This window comes from Salvelinus namaycush, chromosome 25 (assembly GCF_016432855.1).
Source record: "Salvelinus namaycush isolate Seneca chromosome 25, SaNama_1.0, whole genome shotgun sequence".
Taxonomy (NCBI): domain Eukaryota; kingdom Metazoa; phylum Chordata; class Actinopteri; order Salmoniformes; family Salmonidae; genus Salvelinus; species Salvelinus namaycush.
In genome coordinates this window covers 31702091-31726635 of record NC_052331.1, presented here as the reverse complement: position 1 = coordinate 31726635, position 24545 = coordinate 31702091, and the positions used below count along the sequence as shown (strand labels likewise).

Genomic DNA, 24545 nt, shown 5'->3' with positions numbered 1-24545 from the left:
TTGAAATGCTCAGTCTGATGGCGTTAGGATTTACATACACAGCACTGATTGGCTGACAGGATGGTCTAGAGCCCACCCCCAGTCATTGGTCTATTATAATCAGATCACATTGTGAAGTCATGATGTGGGCCAAAAGTTCCATCCCTGCTAAACAGGCTGAAATTCCTTCATCATTTTTTTTTTAAACAGCTCTAACACAAAAATGACATTATCATAATTTTCACAATTTCAGAGTGTTTTTTCGACCTAATAGTGTGGAAATATATTTAAAAAAATGTAAACTGGAATATCACGCTTAACTGCAGATTGCCCATATAAAAACATAGTGGGGAATATTATTTCTCAGAACTTTGGTCATGACTGAATTGCAAGAAGCACACAGTTTAAAAATTGAGTTATAGTCGTGTAGGCCTACATTGTATGTTCATTATAGTCCGGCACAGTCTGCAAGCTCCACTCTGACATCTAGCTGACAGTCATCTGTGTTGATTACCACATGAAGGAACACATTTTAAATGTACTCTAGGGCAGAATATTACAATGGTTTTATAATTCAAAATGTACAAACATTCAAAACTTGATTGGCTACTGTAAGAAAATGACAAGAAAGTTGGTAAAGGGAATGAATATTTTATCCACCACAGCAGAGAGAGACAAAGAATCAGGTAGAGGCAGACCCAGAAAGACCAACAGTTTAGGACAAGGAAAATCAACTAGATTCAGCTGTGGGACAATATCTTTCATGAGTGGATGGTCAGGGGGTCGAAACATAATTATAAATCATTTGTAGACTGCAAATTGACCACAACAAGCCCAAACAGATATAATATTTGACTAAAACATAATAATTTCAAACCTTGCTTACATTTGTATATGATCATATACAGTTGAAATCGGAAGTTTACATATACCTTAGCCAAATAAATTTAAACTCAGTTTTTTCACAATTCCTAAAAATTCCCTGTCTTAGGTCAGTTAGGATCACCACTTTATTTTAAGAATGTGAAATGTCAGAATAATAGCAGAGAGAGTGATTTATTTATTTCATCACATTCCCAGTGGGTCAGAAGTTTACATACACCCAATTAGTATTTGGTAGCATTGCCTATAAATTGTTTAACTTGGGTCAAACATTTCAGGTAGCCTTCCCAAAAGGTTCCCACAAAATTCATTTGGGTGAATTTTGGCCCATTCCTCCTGACAGAGCTGGTGTAACTGAGTCAGGTTTGTAAAGGTTTGTAAGCCTCCTTGCTCGCACACACTTTTTCAGTTATACCCACAAATTTTCTATAGGGTTGAGGTCAGGGCTTTGTGATGGCCACTCCAATACAATGACTTTGTTGTCCTTAAACCATTTGCCACAACTTTGGAAGTATGCTTGGGGTCATTGTCCATTTGGAAGACCCATTTGCAACCAAGCTTTAACTTCCTGACTGATGTCTTGAGATGTTGCTTCAATATATTTTCAATATATATCTATTTTGTGAAGTACACCAGTACCTCCTGCAGCAAAGCAACGCCACGCATCATGGTTGGAATGGTGTTCTTCGGGCTTGCAAGCCTCCTTTTTCCTCCAAACATAACGATGGTCGTTATGACCCAACAGTTCTATTTTTGTTTCCTCAGACCAGAGGACATTTCTCCAAAAAGTACGATCTTTGTCCCCATGTGCAGTTGCAAACCGTAGTCTGGCTTTTTTATGGCGGTTTTGGAACAGTGGCTTCTTCCTTGCTGAGCGGCCTTTCAGGTTATGTCGATATAAGACTTGTTTTACTGTGGATATAGATACTTTTGTACCTGTTTCCTCCAACATCTTCACAAGGTCCTTTGCTGTAGTTCTGGGATTGATTTGCACTTTTCGCACTAAAGTACGTTCATCTCCTTCCTGAGCGGTATAACGGCTGCGTGGTCCCATGGTATTTATACTTGCGTACTATTGTTTGTACAGATGAACGTGGTACCTTCAGGTGTTTGGCAATTTCTCCCATGGAGCAGAGTTGTGGAGGTCTACAATTTTTTTCTGAGGTCTTGGCTGATTTATTTTGATTTTGCCATGATGTCAAGCAAAGAGGCACTAAGTTTGAAGGTAGGCCTTGAAATACATCCACAGGTACACCTCCAATTGACTCAAATTATGTCAATTAGCCTATCAGAAGCTTCTATACCTGCATTGCTTGCTGTTTGTGGTTTTAGGCTGGGTTTCTGTACAGCACTTTGAGATATCAGCTGATGTAAGAAGGGCTATATAAATAAATTTGATTTGATTCTAAAGCCATGACATAATTTTTCTGGAATTTTCCAAGCTGTTTAAAGGCACAGTCAACTTAGTGTATGTAAACTTCTGACCCACTGGAATTGTGATACAGGGAATTATAAGTGAAATAATCTGTCTGTAAACAATTGTTGGAAAAATTACTTGTGTAATCACAAAGTAGATGTAATCACAAAGTAGATGTCCTAACCAACTTGCCAAAACTATAGTTTGTTAACAAGAAATGTATGGAGTGGTTGAAAAACGAGTTTTAATGACTCTAAGTGTATGTAACCTAACTGTATGTAAACTTCTGACGTCAACTGTATATCGCTCTATTATGTGTGTGACTACTTTGCAACAGATTTCCAAAATTAAAATCCCTTGGAGCTGATTGTCTGGTGTTTTTACAGTATTGTATGTCCAACAATTTAAAAAAATAACAAAACAACTTTATATATATATATATATATATATATACACTGCTCAAAAAAATAAAGGGAACACTAAAATAACACATCCTAGATCTGAATGAATGAAATATTCTTATTAAATACTTTTTTCTTTACATAGTTGAATGTGCTGACAACAAAATCACACAAAAATTATCAATGGAAATCAAATTTATCAACCCATGGAGGTCTGGATTTTGGAGTCACACTCAAAATTAAAGTGGAAAACCACACTACAGGCTGATCCAACTTTGATGTAATGTCATTAAAACAAGTCAAAATGAGGCTCAGTAGTGTGTGTGGCCTCCACGTGCCTGTATGACCTCCCTACAACGCCTGGGCATGCTCCTGATGAGGTGGCGGATGGTCTCCTGAGGGATCTCCTCCCAGACCTGGACTAAAGCATAAAGCCAACTCCTGGACAGTCTGTGGTGCAACGTGGCGTTGGTGGATGGAGCGAGACATGTTGTCCCAGATGTGCTAAATTGGATTCAGGTCTGGGGAACGGGCGGGCCAGTCCATAGCATCAATGCCTTCCTCTTGCAGGAACTGCTGACACACTCCAGCCACATGAGGTCTAGCATTGTCTTGCATTAGGAGGAACCCAGGACCAACCGCACCAGCATATGGTCTCACAAGGGGTCTGAGGATCTCATCTCGGTACCTAATGGCATTCAGGCTACCTCTGGCGAGCACATGGCCCCCCCAAAGAAATGCCACCCCACACCATGACTGACCCACCGCCAAACCGGTCATGCTGGAGGATGTTGCAGGCAGCAGAACGTTCTCCACGGCGTCTCCAGACTCTGTCACGTCTGTCACATGTGCTCAGTGTGAACCTGCTTTCATCTCTGAAGAGCACAGGGCGCCAGTGGCGAATTTGCCAATCTTGGTGTTCTCTGGCAAATGCCAAACGTCCTGCACGGTGTTGGGCTGTAAGCACAACCCCCACCTGTGGACGTCGGGCCCTCATACCACCCTCTTGGAGTCTGTTTCTGACCGTTTGAGCAGACACATGCACATTTGTGGCCTGCTGGAGGTCATTTTGCAGGGCTCTGGCAGTGCTCCTCCTGGTCCTCCTTGCACAAAGGCGGAGGTAGCGGTCCTGCTGCTGGGTTGTTGCCCTCCTACGGCCTCCTCCACGTCTCCTGATGTGCCTCCTGGTAGCGCCTCCATGCTCTGGACACTACGCTGACAGACACAGCAAACCTTCTTACCACAGCTCGCATTGATGTGCCATCCTGGATGAGCTGCACTACCTGAGCCACTTGTGTGGGTTGTAGACTCCGTCTCATGCTACCACTAGAGTGAAAGCACCGTCACCATTCAAAAGTGACCAAAACATCAGCCAGGAAGCATAGGAACTGAGAAGTGGTCTGTGGTCACCACCTGCAGAACCACTCCTTTATTGGGGGTGTCTTGCTAATTGCCTATAATTTCCACCTGTTGTCTATTCCATTTGCACAACAGCATGTGAAATTTATTGTCAATCAGTGTTGCTTCCTAAGTGGACAGTTTGATTTCACAGGAGTGTGATTGACTTGGAGTTACATTGTGTTATTTAAGTGTTCCCTTTTTTATTTTGAGCAGTGTATATGTACACATACAGTTGAAGTCGGAAGTTTACATACACATATACATACGTTTTTCAACCACTCCACAAATGTCTTGTTAACAAACTATAGTTTTGGCAAGTCGGTTAGGACATCTACTTTGTGATTGCACAAGTAATTTTTCCAACAATTGTTTACAGACAGATTATTTCACTTATAATTCACTGTATCACAATTCAATTTGTAAAGTATTCAGACCCTTTGACTTTTTCCACTTTGTTACGTTACAGCCTTATTCTAAAATGGATAGAATTAAACAAGTTAATCTGCAATCTACACACAATACTCCATCATGACAAAGCGAAAAAATGTTTTTAGAAATGTTTGGAAATGTATTAAAAACAGAAATACCTTATTTACATAAGTAAATTGATCAATCAAGTTGTAGAAACATCTCAAGAATGGAGTCCACCTGTGGTAAATTCAATTGATTGGACATGATTTGGAAAGGCACACACCTGTCTATATAAGGTCCCACAGTTGACAGTGCATGTCAGAGCAAAAGCCTAGCCATGAGGTCGTAAGGAATTGTCCGTAGCGCTCCGAGACGACAGGATTGTGTCCAGCCACAGATCTGGGGAAGGGTACCAAAAATTGAAGGTCCTCAAGAACACAGTGGCCTCCATCATTCTTAAATGCAAGATGTTTGGAACCACCAAGACTCTTCCTAGAGCTGGCTGCCCGGCCAAATGGAGCAATCTGGGAAGAAGGGCCTTGGTCAGGGAGGTGACCAAGAACCTGATGGTCACTCTGACAGAGCGCCAGGGTTCCCCTGTGGAGATGGGAGAACCTTTCAGAAGGACAACCATCTCTGCAGCACTCCACCAATTACAGTGGCTTGCGAAAGTATTCACCCCCCTTGGCATTTTTCCTATTTTGTTGCCTTACAACCTGGAATTAAAATAGATTTTTGGGGGGTTTGTATCATTTGATTTACACAACATGCCTACCACTTTGAAGTTGCAAAATATTTTATATTATGAAATAAACAAGAAATAAGACAAAAAAACAGAAACCTTGAGCGCACATAACTATTCACGCCCCCCAAAGTCAATACTTTGTAGAGCCACCTTTTGCAGCAACTACAGCTGCAAGTCTCTTGGGGTATGTTTCTATAAGCTTGGCACATCTAGCCACTGGGAGTTTTGTCCATTCTTCAAGGCAAAACTACTCCAGCTCATTCAAGTTGGATGGGTTCCGCTGATGTACAGCAGATTCTCAATTGGATTGAGGTCTGGGCTTTGACTAGGCCATTCCAAGACATTTAAATGTTTCCCCTTATTAAACCAGACATAGCATTTTCCTTGATGGCCAAAAAGCTACATTTTAGTCTCATCTGACCAGAGTACCTTCTTCCATATGTTTGGGGAGTCTCCCACATGCCTTTTGGCAAACACCAAACATGTTTGCTTATTCTTTTCTGGCCACTCTTCCATAAAGCCCAGCTCTGTGGAGTGTACGGCTTAAAGTGGTCCTATGGACAGATACTCCAATCTCCGCTGTGGAGCTTTGCAGCTCCTTCAGGGTTATCTTTTGTCTCTTTGTTGCCTCTCTGATTAATGCCCTTCTTGCCTGGTCTGTGAGTTTTGGTGGGTGGCCCTCTCTTGGCAGGTTTGTTGTGGTGCCATATTCTTTCTATTTTTTAATAATCGATTTAATGGTGCTCCGTGGGATGTTAAACGTTTTGGATATTTTTTATAACCCAACCCTGATCTGTACATTTCCACAACTTTGTCCCTGACCTGTTTGGAGAGCTCCTTGGTCTTCATGGTGCCCCTTGCTTGGTGGTGCCCCTTACTTAGTGTTGTTGCAGACTCTGGGGCCTTTCAGAACAGGTGTATATATACTGAGATCATGTGACAGATCATGTGACACTTAGATTGCACACAGGTGGACTTTATTTAACTAATTATGTGACTTCTGAAGGTAATTGGTTGCACAAGATCGTATTTATGGGCTTCATAGCAAAGGGGGTGAATACATATGTACGCACCACTTTTCAGTTTATTTAAAAACAAATTGAAACAAGTAATTTTATTCATATTACTTCACCAATTTGAACTATTTTGTGTATGTCCATTACATGAAATCCAAATAAAAATCTATTTAAATTACAGGTTGTAATGCAACAAAATAGGAAAAACTCCAAGGGGGTGAATACTTTTGCAAGGCACTGTAGGCCTTTATCGTAGAGTGACCAGACGGAAGCCACTCCTCAGTAAAAGGCACATGACAGCCCACTTGGAGTTTGCCAAAAGGCACCTAAAGACTCTCAGACCATGAGAAACAAGATTCTCTGGTCTGATAAAACCAAGATTGAACTCTTTGGCCTGATTGCCAAGCGTCACGTCTGGAGGAAACCTGGCATCATCCCTACAATGAAGCATGGTGGTGGCAGCATCATGCTGTGGGGATTTTTTTACAGTGGTAGGGACTGGGAGACTAGTCAGGATCGAGGCAAATATGAATGGAGCAAATTACAGAGAGATCCTAGATGAAAACCTGCTCCAGAGCGCTCAGGACCTCAGACTGGGGCGAAGGTACACCTTCCAACAGGACAACAACCCTAAGCACATAGCCAAGACAACGCAGGAACGGCTACGGGGGACAATGTCCTTGAGTGGCCCAGCCAGAGCCCGGACTTGAACCCGATCTAATGTCTCCGGAGAGACCTGAAAATAGCTGTGCAGCAACGCTCCCCATCCAACCTCACAGAACTTGACAGGATCTGCAGAGAAGAATGGGACAAACTCCCTAAATACAGATGTGCCAAGCTTGTAGCGTCATACCGAAAAAGACTCAAGGCTGTAATTTCTGCCAAAGGTGCTTCAACAAAGTACTGAGTAAAGGATCTAAATACTTACGTAAATGTAATTTTTCAGCTTTTTATTGTTAAGAAATGAGCAAACATTTCTAAAAAACTGTTTTTGCTTTGTCATTATGGGGTATTGTGTGTAGATTGATGAAAGAAAAACAATTTAATACATTTTAGAATAAGGCTGTAACAAAATGTGGAAAAAGTAAAGGAGCTGTGTGTGTGTGTGTGTGTGTGTGTGTGTGTGTGTGTGTGTGTGTGTGTGTGTGTATATATGTATACACACATATACATATATACATATATATACACACACACATATCTATATACATTTATATACACACATATATATATATATATATATATATATATATATACAGTTGAAGTCGGAAGTATACATACACTTAGGTTGGAGTCATTAATTCAACCACTCCACAAATTTCTTGTTAACAAACTACAGTTTTGGCATGTCGGTTAGGACATCTACTTTGTGCACGACACAAGTAATTTTTCCAACAATTGTTTACAGACAGATTATTTCACTTATAATTCACTGTATCACAATTCCAGTAGGTCAAAAGGTAACATACACTAAGTTGACTGTGCCTTTAAACAGCTTGGAACGTTCCAGAAAATGATGTCATGGCTTTAGAAGCTTCTGATAGGCTAATTGACATCATTTGAGTCAATTGGAGGTGTACCTGTGGATGTAATTCAAGGCCTACCTTCACACCCAGTGCCTCTTTGCTTGACATCATGGGAAAATCAAAATAAATCAGCCAAGACCTCAGAACAAATTGTAGACCTCCACAAGTCTGGTTCATCTTTGGGAGCAAATTCCAAACGCCTGAAGGTACCATGTTCATCTGAACAAACAATAGTACGCAAGTATAAACACCATGGGACCACGCAGCCGTCATACCGCTCAGGAAGGAGATGCGTTCTGTCTCCTAGAGATGAACGTACTTTAGTGTGAAAAGTGCAAATCAATCCCAGAACAACAGTAAAGGACCTTGTGAAGATGCTGGAGGAAACAGGTACAAAAGTATCTATATCCACAGTAAAACGAGTCTTATATTGACATAACCTGAAAGGCCGCTCAGCAAGGAAGAAGCCACTGTTCCAAAACCGCCATAAAAAAGCCAGACTATGGTTTGCAACTGCACATGGGGACAAAGATTGTACTTTTTGGAGAAATGTCCTCTGGTCTGATGAAACAAAAATAGAACTGTTTGGCCATAATGACCATCGTTATGTTTGGAAGAAAAAGAGGGAGGCTTGCAAGCCGGAGAACACCATCCCAACCGTGAAGCACGGGGGTGGCAACATCATGTTGTGGGGGTGCTTTGCTGCAGGAGGGACTGGTGCACTTCACAAAATAGATAGCATCATGAGGGAGGAAAATTATGTGGATATATTGAAGCAACATCTCAAGACGTCAGTCAGGAAGTTAAAGCTTGGTCGCAAATGGGTCTTCCAAATGGACAATAACCCCAAGCATACTTCCAAAGTTGTGGCAAAATGGCTCAAGGACAACGGAGTTAAGGTATTGGAGTGGCCATCACAAAGCCCTGACCTCAATCCCATAGAAAATTTGTGGGCAGAACTGAAAAAGCGTGTGCGATTTAAGGAGGCCTACAAACCTGACTCCGTTACACCAGCTCTGTCAGGAGGAATAGGCCAAAATTCACCCAACTTATTGTGGGAAGCTTGTGGAAGGCTACCCGAAACGTTTGACCCAAGTTAAACAATTTAAAGGCAATGCTACCAAATACTATTTGAGTGTATGTAAACTTCTGACCCACTGGGAATGTGATGAAAAAAATAAAAGCTGAAATAAATCATTCTCTCTACTATTATTCTGACATTTCACATTCTTAAAATAAAGTGGTGATCCTAACTGACCTAAAACAGGGATTTTTTACTAGGATTAAATATCAGGAATTGTGAAAAACTGAGTTTAAATGTATTTGTTAAGGTGTATGTAAACTTCCCATTTTAACTGTATATTTACACATTATATATAGATATATATATATATATATATACACACACACATATATATATATACTGAACAGAAATATAAACACAACATGTAAAGTGTTGGTCCCATGTTTCATGAGCTGAAATAAAAGATCCCAGAAATGTCCCATATGCACAAAGCTTACTTCTCTCAAATGTCTCAATTTGTTTACATCCCTGTTAGTGAGCATTTCTCCTTTGCCAAGATAATCCATCCACCTGATATCAAGAAGTTGATTAAACAGCATGATCATTACACAGGTGCACTTTGTGCTGAGGGCAATAAAATGCCATTCTAAAATGTGCAGTTTTGTCACACAACACAATGCCACAGTAGTCTCAAGTTTTGAGGGAGCATGCAACAGGCATGCTGACTGCAGGAATGTCCACTATTGCTGTTGCCAGAGAATTTTATGTTCATTTCTCTACCATAAGCCGCCTCCAATGTTATTTTAGAGAATTTGGTAGTACATCCAACCGGACTCACAACCACAGACCACGTGTAACCACGCCAGCCCAGGACCTCCACATCCGGCTTTTTCACCTGAGGGGTGGTCTGAGATGAGCCACCAGGACAGCTGATGAAACTGTGGGTTTGCATAACCGAAGAACCATCTCAGGGAAGCTCATCTGCATGCTCGTCGTCCTCACCAGGGACTTGACCTGACTGCACTTCGGCGTTGTAACTGACTTCAGTGGGCAAATGGTCACCTTCGATGGCCACCGGCACACTGGAGAAGTGTGATTAATCCCAGTTTCAACTGTACCAGGCAGATGGCAGACAGCGTGTATGGCATCGTGTGGGCAAGCGGTTTGTTGATGTCAACGTTGTGAACAGGGTTCCCCATGGTGGGGTTACGGTATGGGCAGGCATAAGCTATGGACAACAAACACAATTGCATTTTATCGATGGCAATTTAAATGCACTGAGATACCGTGACGAGATCCCTAGGCCCATTGCCGTGCCATTCATCTGCCGCAATCACCTCATGTTTCAGCATGATAATGCACGGCCCCATGTCGCAAGGATCTGTACACAATTCCTGGAAGCGGAAAATATCCCATTTTTCCATGGCCTGCATACTCACAAGACATGTCACCCATTGAGCATGTTTGGGATACTCTGGATTGACGTATGACAGCGTGTTCCATTTCCCACCAATATCCAGCAACTTCACACAGCCATTGAAGAGTGGGAAAACGTTCCCAGGCCTCAATTAACAGCCTGAACAACTCACTGCGAACGAGATGTGTCGCGCTGCATGAGGCAAATGGTGGTCACACCAGATACTGACTGGTTTTCTGATCCATGCCCCTAAGGAATCTGTGACGAACAGATACATGACTGTATTCCCAGTCATGTAAAATCTTAATTTATTTAAATTGACTGATTTCCTTACATTAACTGTAATTCAGCAAAATCTTTGAAATTCTTGCATGTTGCATGTATACTTTTGTTCAGTGTATTTTTGCTCAGAAAACTTGGGCCACATAAAATCACTTGCGGGACAAATTTGGCCTGCGGGCCATCAATTGGGGAACCCTGGTTTAGGGTAATAATGGGCTTATGTACCGATTCACATTAGCATAACACAAGCCAATATAGGCTACTACTGTTGTCCAGTAGTAGCCTAAACATTTTTATTGATATACTGTATATTTGTGTCATTACAAATGCATTTGTTATGTCTAGTCCTTTGAAATTCTACTTTCTATCGATGTCAAATACTCCACACAATGCTTTAATTAGTTTATCAGGCTTTGTCTTTGCTATTTTAAAATATACCTATAATATAAAAAATGTATTATACAACTATTATTAGAAATCAAAGGCAGCACATTGATTATTCATATAATCAGAGATGGTGCATCTCAGTTCCCCCACCCCCTATTTTACAGAGTGGAATGAAACAGAGATAATAAAATATTTATGTTGCCGCTTTCAAGTGCTAATCAAAACTCGGAAATGTCCGACATGCTAACTGGTTGAACGCAGCACATGTATTTCTATAAACATTTAACATGTAGGAAATGTCAGCGTTTCCTAGTTCAGTTTCATAGTAGAGCATGTGAATGCGACATGAATGAACCAGTTTACCGGAACTGGAAATCTACACTTCTTTTACATAGGCGATGTTTTTAATTCAGGGAGATTTATTTTTAAACGCAGGTCATGTACAATATAAATAAAATATAAAGTGTGTAGATTTATTAAGAGGTTAAAATATTTTGTATTACAGCTTGAATATATACTGTACTGCGCACCACGTGACTTCCTTTCCGGTCTAACCTGACAATATGGATGCCAGCCGCGTGCAGCCGATCAAGCTTGCTAGAGTAAGAAAATCCAATCCTTTGTGAAATATCTTAAATACATGAACATTTAAATTCGTAAATACTAATTGTTTCATTTGAGCTCATTTTTGGTAAGTTAATACCACGTTTATACTTGAACGGAGCATCGGTCCTCATTGCTCGGTGGCCTGCGCGTGCTGGGAGTACTACAGCAGCCATTTGCTAGTTACTGTAGCTAACAACTCGATAGCTAAAGAACACGCTCTTTATTTCCCCCTCCCTTTACCCCAGTTGTGTAATTGTCTGTTTCAATTTCTTCTCCAGGTCACCAAGGTGCTCGGGAGAACGGGTTCCCAGGGGCAGTGTACCCAGGTATGTTACTACATTATGAAAAAGCGAACGTTAAAGTTTTGACTTTCTAGCCAACCCAACCAGTTGAGAAGAATGTCAATGGCAAGTTAGCTAATGGTGACGCCTTGTGCAGAAAACTAGTCCTTCAGTTCTCACATTCTGTAGTTCTTCTGGCTATGCCACATGCTAATGTCTAAGATTGTCATGTATAGGTAGACTGTTGGTGGCATTTGAGGTCACTAGTCGGCCAACTAGCTATGTAGCATTTCATGGAAAATCCAAAGTATTGACAGATGTTGTGCATCTCATCCCTGAGAAACTACACTGAACAAAAAATATAAACATAACATGTAAAGTGTTGGTCCCATGTTTCATGAGCTGAAATAAAATATCCCAGAAATGTTCCATATGCACAAAAAGCTTACTTCTCAAATGTTGCGCACATATTTGTTTACATCCCTGTTAGTGAGCATTTCTCCTTTGTCAAGATAATCCATCCACCTCACAGGTGTGGCATATCTAGACGCTGATTAAACAGCATGATAATTACACAGGTGCACTTTTTGCTGGGGACAAAGGGCCACTCTAAAACAGCCTCACAACTGCAGACCACGTGTAACCATGATAGCCCAGGACCTCCACACCTGGCTTCTTCACCTGTAGCATGGTCTGAGACCAGTCACCCGGACAGCTGATGAAACTGTGGGTTTGCACACCCGAAGAACTGTCAAACTGTCTCAGGAAAGGTCATCTGCATGCTCCTCAAGCTCACCAGGATCTTGACTGCACTGCAGTTTGTCGTCGTAACCAACTTTAGTGGGCAAATGATCACCTTCGATGTCCACTGGCACGCTGTGGCGAAGTGTGCTCTTCATAGATCAGACCTGGTTTCAACTGTACCGGGCAGATGGCAGACGCTGGTTATGGCATTGTGTGGGCGAGTGGTTTGCTGATGTGAACAGTGCCCCATGGTGGGGTTATGGTATGGGTAGGCATAAGCTACGGACAACTAACACAATTGCATTTTATCGATGGCAATTTTGAATGCAGAGGTCCGTGATGAGATCCTGAGGCCCGTTGTCGTGCCATTCATCCGCCGCCATCATGTTTCAGCATAATGCACGGCCCTATGTCGCGAGGATCTGTACACAATTTCTGGAAGCTGAAAAGGTACCAGTTCTTCCATGGCCTGCATACTCACCAGGCAATGTCACTCGTTGAGCATGTTTGGGATTCTCTGGATTAGAGAGTGACCGATTATGATTTTTCAACGCTGATAGCGATTTATTGGAGGACCGAAAAAAGCAGATACCGATTAATCAGACAATTTTTATATATACATTTGTAATGACAATTACAACAATACTGAATGAACACTTAAAAAAAAAAAAAACTTAATATAATACATAAATAAAAAATCTTAGGTCTCAAATAAATAATGAAACATGTTCCATTTGTTTTAAATAATGCTAAAACTGTGTTGGAGAAAGTAAAAGTGCAATATGTGCCATGTAAAAAAGCTAATGTTTCAGTTCCTTGCTCAGAACATATGAAAGCTGGTGGTTCATTTTAACATGAGTCTTCAATATTCCCAGTTAAGAAGTTTTAGGTTGGAGTATTATAGGACTATTTCTCTCTACCATTTGTATTTCATATACCTTTGACTATTGGATGGTCTTATACTATAGTATTGCCAGCCTAATCTCGGGAGTTGATAGGCTTGAGGTCATAATATATCCTGCTGCCTACCACCGCTCAGACTGCTCTACCAAATATCAAATCAGACTTAATTATAATATAATAAACACACAAATACAAGCCTTAGGTCATTAATATGGTCAAATCTGGAAACTATAATTTTGAAAACAAAACGTTTATTCTTTCAGTGAAATACGCAACTCTTTCGTATTTTATCGAACGGGTGGCATCCATAAGTCTAAATATTGCTGTTATATTGCACAACCTTCAATGTTATGTCATAATTATGTAAAAATCTGGCAAATTAATTACGGTCTTTGTTAGGAAGAAATGGTCTTCACACAGTTCGCAACGAGCCTAGCGGCCCAAACTGCTGCATATACCCTGACTCTGCTTGCACAGAACGCAAGGGTAGTGACACAATTTCCCTAGTTAATATTGTCTGCTATCAAGAATTTCTCCTAACTAAATATGGAGGTTTAAAAAATATATACTTGTGTATTGATTTTAAGAAAGGCATTGATGTTTATGGTTAGGTACAACGACAGTGCTTTTTTTGCGAATGCGCTGGTTAAATCTTCACCCATTTGGTGAAGTAGGTTGTGATTCGATGATAAATTGAAAGGTACCGCTTTGATTATTTGCAACGCAGGACAAGCTAGTTAAACTAGTAATATCATCAACCATGTGTAGTTAACTAGTGATTATGTTAAGATTGTTTTTATAAGAAGTTTAATGCTAGCTAGCAACTTAACTTGGCTCCTTGCGGCACTCTCGTAACAGGTGGTCAGCCTGCCATGCAGTCTCCTCGTGGAGTGCAATGTAATCGGCGTCCAAAAATGCCAATTACAGATTATGAAAATATTAAATCGTCCCTAATTATTCAGGCCATGCCGATTTTAATCGGTCGACTTGTACGTCAGAGTGTTCCAGTTCCCGCCAATATCCAGAAACTTCAAACAGCCATTGAAGAGGAGTGGGACAACATTCCACAGGCCACAATCAACAGTATGATCAATTCTATGCGAAGGTGATGTCGCACTGCATGAGGCGAGTGGTCACACCAGATACTGACTGGTTTTCTTATCCACGCCTCTTACCTTTTTCCCCTTTTTTTTAAGGTATCTGTGAGCAACAGATGCATATCTGTATTCCCAGTGATGTGAAATCCATAGATTAGGGCCTAATTTATTTAAATTGACTGATTTCTTTATGAACTGTAACAGTTAAATATTTGAAATTGTTGTGTTTTATATTTTTGTTCGGTGTAGTTGGCAACTGTCAACGGATTGATACAAATGGACCAGTTCACTAAACACTTTTCAGATGGGATCTGATTTAAATAGTATTTAGGTCCCTGTCAAAGGTTGCAGACAGGTCTTTATGAAAGTAGAAATTAAATTATTATGGTGATATGCAAATTAGGCGGTACAAATACATTACAGTAATTTAAGCCCAGTAAGGTTAAGTTCATGCTTTACAGTTAGTAACAATTTATGTATTACAATGCAAATTAGATACTTCATACACGGCACCCTGTCTTCACACACAGCCTCGGCAAACGGCGTCAGGCACTCGTTGTGGAAATGGGGGTCGTAAAATCGTTTACATGTTTTCAAATTTATCACTGGTGACGCAACAAACAATGGACGCTAACACCCTAGTTATGGTTTTAACTGTATCATGACCCCAATGTTAATTTGATTTAAAAGTAATCAGTCCATCCTTACTTTTTTGTGAGCTATGAGTCTATTACAAATCAGTCTGGCGACAGTACAGTGTAAAGTGACTGAAATGCATCGAAGGTATTGGTGTCAGGCAATGTTGTATGATCTTCTGTGTAGAAAATAACATCTTTGTTTTCCCCCAGTCTGCTTTAGTGCCTGGTCTTGTCCACTCGGTTCTAAGGTCTTGTGGGCATAGTAGAGGGAAACGTTATGCACTCGTTCCAAAGTCTTTCAGTGATTAGTCATATTTTGTAGCTTAAACCGTTCAAAAGATGGGGCCACATTTGTGGGAATAAAACTAAAACCACGGTTTATTACGACCGCAACTATGAACCAAGCGCAGATTCTCTTGCAATCCCTAGTTTGGGAAACCCTGTTCTAATGTATCCTGCCTTTCTCTTTCAGGTCCGTGTGGAGTTCATGGATGACAGCAACCGGTCCATCATCAGGAATGTGAAGGGGCCAGTCAGAGAAGGCGATGTGTTGACACTTCTGGAGTCTGAAAGGGAAGCCAGGAGGCTACGATAGGTGAGTACTATTCATACAAAGTTGGGGCAGGCAACTAGATTAAGCCACGGGCCGATTTGTCAGAGCAGATGGTCGGGCGGCCTAAACATAATTATAATAATTTTTACACTGCAAATTGACCTCAAGTAAGCCCAAAACGAAATTGTATTTTAAATAATTTCATACCGTTGTTACGTAGAAACAACCGCATTAAGTAAAAAATAATAATTGGAGTACTTGAAATATTGCAAAAAATATGTTCAATTTTTTCCCCGTTTAACCTGAACTTAGATTTCAAGTATAGTAAGGGCCTTCAAATGTACTCTTAGAAAGTAGTTGTGTGCACATGGTTTTGCTTTAACCTTATCACACCTGATTCAGTTAATCATGGTCCTGAGGCGCAGTTGTGTTTGTTTATTTATTTTTATTTAACTATGCAAGTCAGTTAACCTCGCTAGGGTATGTGGGACGGTAGCGTCCCACCTGGTCAACATCCAGTGAAATTGCAGAGCGCGAAATTCAAATATTTAACATTCTTGAAAATATATGTTATACATCAAAATAAAGCTAAACTTCTTGTTAATCCAGCCGCCGTGTCAGATTTCAAAAAGGCTTTACGGCGAAAGCAAACCATGCGATTATCTGAGGACAGCACCCCGCATACAAACACATGAAAATCATATTTCAACCAAGCATGTGCGACAAGTCATAAATAGCGATATAAAAAATGCCTTTGATCTTCTTCTGTTGGCACTCAAAGGTCAGTTATATCACAAATGGTCCTTTAGTTCGATAATGTCCTTTATATCCATAATTCAGTTTAGCTGGCACGCTTCAGTCAATAATCCACTCAGTTTCCCTCCATCAAAATGCATACATAATGAATCCCAAACGTTACTAATAAACTTTTCCAAACAAGTCAAACAACGTTTATAATCAAACCTTGGGTATCCTAATACGCAAATAAACAATACAATTTAAGACGGAGAATAGTATGTTCATTACCGGAGATAAATAAGAAAACGCGCTTTCCTCCACACGCTTGGAAACACAACAGCCAAAATGGGAGCCACCTAGAAAAACTTTTCCAAAAACCAGCCTGAAACTCTTTCTAAAGACTGTTGACATCTAGTGGAAGCCCTAGGAACTGCAATCTGGGAGGACTTGGCCTTATTATTAAAATACTAGCCATTGAAAATAGTGGTACGCTGACATTTGGGGGGGGGGGGGGGGGGTTGTCCTCTGTGTTTCGCCTGCCATATCAGTTCTGTTATACTCACAGACATTATTTTAACAGTTTTAGAAACTTTAGAGTTTTCTATCCAAATCTACCAATTATATGCATATCATAGCTTCTGGGCCTGAGTAACAGGCAGTTTACTTTAACCTGTTAGGGCTGCAAGCCCGATATCGGTACACCTCTGACAACATCCAGCTCAAGTGCAGGGCGCGAAATTCAAAATCTATTTTTTTTAAATATTTAACTTTCACACATTAACAAGTCCAATACAGCATTTGAAAGATAAACATCTTGTCAATCCAGCCAACATGTCCGATTTTTTTAAATGTTTTACAGAGAAAACACCACATATATTTATGTTAGCTCACCACCAAATAAAAAAGAGGACAGACATTTTTCACAGCACAAGTAGGATGAAGTAGCATGCACAAGCCAACCTAACTAACCTAAAACCAACCTAAATAACCTAGAAAAAACTACATCAGATGACAGTCCTATAACATGTTACACAATAAATCTATGTTTGTTCAAAAAAATTGCATATTTTAGCTATAAATCAGTTTTACATTACTGCTACCATCAAAGCTACAGTCAGAAATCGCACGGGAGTAGCCAGAGAAAATACAGACACCAACGTCAACTACTAATTACACATCAGAAAACATTTCAGAGAAATATATGGTGGATAGCTAATGAAAGACAAAGATCTTGTGAATAAAGCCAATATTTCAGATTTTTAAAATGTTTTACAGCGAAAACACCACATATATTTATGTTAGCTCACCACCAAATACAAAAGACAGACAGACATTTTTCACAGCAACGGTAGCATGCAAGTAGCATGCACAAAGCTAACCAAACTAACCTAGAACCAACCTAAATAACCTAGAAAAAACTCCCTCAGATGACAGTCCTATAACATGTTACACAATAAATCTATGTTTTGTTCGAAGAATTTGCATATTTTAGCTATAAATCAGTTTTACATTACTGCTACCATCTTAGCCACCATCATAGCTACAGTCAGAAATCGCACGGCAGTAGCCAGAGAAAATACAGACACCAACGTCAACTACTAATTACACATCAGAAAACATTTCAGAAAAATATATGGTGGATAGCTAATGAAAGAGAAAGATCTTGTGAATACAGACAATATTTCCGATTTCTGAAGTGTTTTACAGCGAAAACACAATATATCGTTATATTAGCTTACTACAATAGCTAACACACAGCAGCATTGATTCTAGTCAAACGCTAGCGATAGCACAGTTCGACAGATATATGAAAAAGCATCCCAAATTGGGTCCTTATCTTTGTTGATTTTCCATCAGAATGTTCTCCAAAGGGTCCTTTGTTCAGAACCGTCTTCATTTGGACCCAGAACGAACGATGTCCCTCTTGAATTAGCATGGCACACTGGCCATGCCGTGCTAACCTCTCCGTCTTGACAAAATTCTTGCGTCGCATCACGTCTAAAGTCCAGAATAAATTTCAATAATATAATTAAAGTATATTGAAAAAACATACTTTAGGATGATATTGTGACATGTATCAAATAATATCGAAGTCGGAGGTCATATTCACCTATAACGAGGGTTTTCCAGGAGCGCAGTCCAGTTCCTACTTCGCGCCCAGAAAAAAAAATAAAGTGCGCACTTCTCACTCCAAGATGTTGTTTTCAGTCCCTGACAGAGATAATCAAGTCATTTTTTCTCTCACTTCCGCATGACACCCAGGGGAAGGCGTGTGACGTGTTTCTACAGTCCTAAGTGCCAAGGCCTTTTATAGAGAGTATCTTGAAGAGAGACATAGCTTCTTGGAAATTTCACTTCCGGATAGAAAATGGGCTGTAAAAAGAGTTATGTTTCACTTAGAGAAATAATTAAACCTGTTTTAGAAACTAGACAGTGTTTTCTATCCAATTGTAATAATAATATGCATATTGTAAGAGCAAAAATTGATTAAGAGGCCGTTTGAAAATGGGCACATATTTTTCCAGTTTTTCAATACGCCCCCTGCAGCCATAAGAAGTTAAGCACGGTTTTCATCCGGAGGTGAAAATAGTGCCCCCTACCCTAGTGAGGTTAAGAACAAATTGTTATTTACAATGACGGCCTACACCAGCCAAACCCGGATGATGCTGGGACAATTGTGCGCCGACACTATGGGACTCCCAATCACGGCCGGTTGTGATACAGCCTGGAATTGAACCAGGGTGTCTGTAGTGGCTTAGAGCGCTGCTTCACTCGGGAGCCCAAGTAGGGCTGGAACAATCCTGCAGGAGTGGTTTCCATTCCTGAAGTGTAATGTTTTTGGTCGGCTTTTAGACTGCCACCAGTGCAAGTACACTCACTGATGTAATGTTCTTGGCACCAGAAGCTAAGGGAACTAAATACCAAGGCTGCTGGCCATGGCCCTCGAGGGAGCTCAGAACGACTCACTACAACCACTAAAATTACTGCTTCATGGTATGTGAATAATGGTGTAGGTGGACTGGGAAATCATTCATCTCTACTTCCATGTGTATCATCCCAGGGACAAGTTGAGGTCATGTTAGTTTTGTGTCCTTGGGTCTGTTATTTAGCTTTTTCAAAGTGTTAGCTATGTGCGTAAATTAATGAATTCCCTCTTTCCTTGCAGTGGTCGGGGAAGATGTGCGATGCCAAACGAGAGCCTCTGGAGATGACACCCCATCAGTACACCTGAAAATGGCCCCACATCTCACTTGTGCAAAGTTAATTAAATAAAATGTTCAAGGCAAAGATTTGTCATTTTTCTGTTCAATGGCCAACATGTGTAGACGTGTTCTGAGATCTGCACTTGGTAGTTTATTTTAATGTACTCTTTTCTATAATATGGTATTAATGCCAATTTGTGATTTGGATTATCCTATTACAACATAGAATTCACACCTCGTACTGCAAAAAAAATGTAATACAGGTGCTGAATTTGAAGTACAGGGGATGAAGTAGCAGCGGTCATCACTGGAACCATGTGATGTACTTTACATTGTCTCTGGAATGTTCTGCTGCGTTTTAATTTTAAACTGAACATGCCCCCTTGGTAGATTTGATAGAATTGGATTGGATGAAATCTTCACCATGTTGCTTACACCTATTAATAGTTTCAGATCTACAGGGGTGGGTAGGTGGTGCATAGGTGAACTTCAGCCTGTACTTGGACTATTTGAGTACACAGTGGCCCATTGCCACTGTAGAAATATTGTATGGTCATTAGATTGAAATATTTATGAAGTGGAATGTGATATCAGTTTGTACATCATGGAACACTTTGCTGTTTTAGTTAGGCTGGGTTTTGTTGCCTGACCGAATCTTAAAGTCCTTACTGCTCCAATATCTAGAATGATTGTAGAGCAAGGGTAGCCTCGCAAGCCACCATGATCTCACAAGCTTACACAATTGTTTCACTGGCCTCGTGCAGCGAACCATTCATGTAAGCTCGTGAGATCAGGGTGGCTTGCAAGGGTTCCATGATAGACTTCACCTATCCTTTTACGTCAGATCAGGGTTTACTTCACGTAAGGAAGGCTGTGGTAACATATGGTATTGGCCTATGAAAGGGGATATTCCTGACACCATACTACAGTATAGTGCTGGCATTGATGTATCCAATTTTGTTAAACGGACTGACAGGGTAGTCTTGTCAATCGTATCATAGTGTTAATGGGAAGTGCCAAACATTTCCTCAATTCCCTTGTTCAGGGTTTTCCAAGCTGTCCTGGGCCCCCTCCCTGGGTGCATGTTTTGGTTTTTGCCCTAGCACTACACAGCTGTTTCAAATAACAAACTCATCACACTGATTATTTGAAGCAGTTGTGTAGTGTAAGGCAAAAACCAAAACGTGCACCCAGGGGAGGCACCAGGACAGTGTGGTAAACCCTGCCCTAATGTGTTGCTGTGTTGACTAGCTTTCTTCAGGGTAGACGTGTTCTATTTTTTTAGCTTGTCATTATAGCCCTTAGCCATACCCAAATGTAGAGTTTCAGTGCTCCAGAATCTTAAATCAAATACTTTATGCTCAAATCATATTTACTATAATTTCTGGAAACATTTAGCCTACCCTTTTTATTATTGAATGTTTATTGACAAACTATCATTGCAGAAGTTTAAACCATTAATTTTCTGTGCAGGTTGTTTTAGTAACATGAGTTGCCAATTAGGTCTAACATGTCACGAAACTACCCTGTTGTTGCTGTTGAAGTTATTGGTAATGATGAAATATCAACTTCATGTTGAGTTAGCTCATGTCCAGTAGAGGGAAGCATCGTTCCTAGTTTAACTACAGGACTATTTTCAGTGTGGTCCTCCAGATGGAATTTTGTTTACTGCCACGGGGTTAATTTTACACCAATTTGTTACATGAAAAATCACTACCATACAGAACTCATAAACTCCCTGTTTGCAATATTTAGGGCCAGATTCAAGCAAACATTCAAAACACTGCAAGAAAATACAGCTTTTCATCAAAATGCAATCATTTTGGATTGTTTCACACACTAAACAGTGACTTAAGTTGTGACGTGCACTAACGGTATTTTTCTACGGTGCTGGTTTGAATTCCAGTCTCAGTGGGCAGTTTGAGTGATCTCAAAGTATTCCTTTTCCTGTGTACCTTTTCAACACCTCTGGTTGGTTGTTGGTGAAAATGCTGTCTATTCTGTAGCCTAACACTTATGTCTGACCTATTTCCAACAACTACTGTAGATGGATGTACTGTTTGTGCTATTGTCTTTTGAGACCAAAATGGTCATTTATGAATGTCATCTAAATTGATCTTGAGTGACATTATTATGCTTCCTGATATTGTGACAAATGTCACATTCCTTTAAATCATTTATGTCTGAACTCCGTTGTCTATCATTGCCTTTCATGCTTTTGAATGTCTCATTCTTCTTATCCGATCAAATGTGATTTTTGTTGTCTTCTGGTAAATAATGATGATGATTATCTGATTCATTACTTTCATAATGTGAGCTCTTATGTAACTTTATCACAATGCTGTGTCTTGTTCAAGAGAGGGCATTTGGCGAATGTGGAAACCATTTTGACAATTAGGTTAAAAGGATGACAGAAAGGACTTGTCTAGACTAGTACAGCAATGCACCTGTTCTGTGGATCAACAGCTCGACACAAATAACAATGACCTACACTACCAGTCAAAAGTTTTAGAACACCTACTCATTCAAGGGTTTTTCTTTATTTTTACTATTTTCTACATTGTAGAATAATCAAAACTATGAAATAACACATATGGAATCATGTAGTAACGGGAAAAAAAGTGTTAAACAAATCTAAATATATTTTACATTTGAGATTCTTCAAATAGCCACCCTTTGCCTTGATAACACATGGTATCATCTGGCATCCTGTGCACGGTCATTTCTCAGAAGGCAGGCGGGTGGAAGACATAGTGCTAAATATTTGGTGTTCATTCATGAAATAATATTTAAACTTACAAGACAACTAGGTTTTGTGAGTTTACCCCACTTTTTAGGTTCATGGGTCTTGACCAGAAAAAAGAGCCCAAAGTTTCCCTGATCAGGTTATGGTCAATAAAAAGCAAAGATGCTCCCCATCCAACCTGACAGAGCTTGAGAGGATCTGCAGAAGAAGAATGGGAGAAACTCCCCAAATACAGATGTGCCAAGCTTGTAGTGTCATACCCAAGAAGACGTGAGGCTGTAATCGCTGCCAACGGTGCTTCAACAAAGTACTGAGTAAAGGGTCTGAATAATCATGGTAAATGTTATATTGAAGTTTTTTATTTTTAATACATTTGCAAAAATTTCTAAAAACCTGTTTTTGCTTTGTCATGTGATATTGTGTGAAGATTGAAGAGAAAAAAATATTTAATCAATTTTAGAATAAGGCTGTTGTAATGAGTGCGCTGAGAGTCGGGAAGCAAATACAGGGAGTGTTTTAATAAATAAAAGAAACAATAAACACGAAACACAAACAACGCACCGACATGAAAACAGAGTCAATAACACCTGAGGAAAGAACCAAGGGGAGTGACAGATATAGGGAAGATAATCAAGGAGGTGATGGAGTCCAGGTGAGTGTCATGAGGCACACGAGACGATGGTGACAGGTGTGCGGGATAGTCAGCAGCCCGATGACCTAGAGGCCGGAGAGGGAGCTGTAACGTAACAAAATGTGGAAAAAGTCAAGGGGTCTGAATACATTTCCAAAAGGGGTGAAAACAAAAAGGTGTCACCTAACTTCTCATCACACCACACCACTCCTAAGTGAACCATCTCGATCAGTGGGTGGCAGGTGTTTTTTTTCTCTCCTTCTCCCTCCCTCTATCTCCCCACCCCCCCTAACAGCTCCATACCAATGCCACTCCCTCTTTGTCTACAGGCCTTCAAGGCATCTACTTGTACAGAGCAGGGGGAAAAACAGCTGGGTGACTTGTCTGCAGGGTATGTCATAGTCAACAATACAATGCCGACCGCTGGAGCTGATGTACTTGTTGAGACAAGTTATCTCGTGAAGTAATGTTTACTGTGCTCTCTGCATATGAGGTTTGTACATTCAGAGGTACAACTCCTGTTCTTTTGTCCTTGGCAATTCATTAGATTTAATAACAGTCCACAAAACTGGTTGCCCAAGCTTCAACGTAATTATAAGGCAATAGCAAACAAAAACAGCTTAGGCCCACACTCTGGCCCTTGATTAACCAATGTTGTACACCCTATGCTTTATCTAACTATTGTATCACAGACCTTGGAGACTTAATTAAAAGTCATGATGTACAATGACGATTGTCAAATGAAGATTGTCAAATGGAGATTCATTTATGTAAGACTAGCTTCATCCGACCAATAGATGGCCACTACGCTAGGGGTGATTATGAAAAGTTTTCATCAGACACTTGGCACGACAAACAGGTTGGCTTAAGGATAGCCCCCCCCCCACCCCTCATGCTGTGTAGCAGGACGTGCTGTGGTCGGGTCAGGGTACCTCGTGGGGAAGAGGGGCCTCTGATTTACTGCCCTGACACTGACCCCGGTCAAGGTACTCACATTTACTAATGGGGCCCTTGGGACCACAGAGAAAGGCCTTCAGACAATCACCTCCGAGGTAACTAGCGGACATTCACTGCTTCTCTAAACTGCAGTGCACCCATAAGCACAGAGCATCCATTTCCTGCCACTAATTGCAGCACGACCTGTTGAAATTAAGCTCCAAGAGGGAGTCCAAGTTCAAACAGATTGGGGGCATAAGCAAAGCACATTAATTAAGTCGAAAGACAAAAAGAAACAAAAACAGAGGAAAGGAACACTAATTTCCATTGACGTCATGCACAGAAAATTCCAAATTAGGATGTGGTGAACTTTTACTAGCCCAATAACCTGAAAATAACTTCAGCCTAAAGCTGCCAACGTCGATCCTGTGTGCATGAGAAGGACATTAACAATGGGGAAGAGAAGGTGTGTATGTCCTCAACGTGTGACCATAATCTCTAGTGGACAGACTACGTAAACATAAATGTTACCGTAGATCTGTCATGACACAACGTGATGCATGAAACAACTAGCACCATTA

General features: G+C 40.5%; 1 protein-coding gene across 1 annotated transcript; it reads left to right on the top strand.

Moving 5' to 3' along the window:
* The first annotated feature begins 11418 nt into the window (after positions 1–11418).
* Positions 11419–19736, top strand: LOC120020490 (40S ribosomal protein S28). The gene is made up of 4 exons (XM_038964192.1): positions 11419–11490; positions 11773–11820; positions 15630–15752; positions 19615–19736. Exons 1-3 carry the CDS (start codon positions 11452–11454, stop codon positions 15750–15752), a joined length of 210 nt encoding a protein of 69 aa, XP_038820120.1. The 5' UTR covers positions 11419–11451; the 3' UTR covers positions 19615–19736.
* Positions 19737–24545: the final 4809 nt, after the last annotated feature.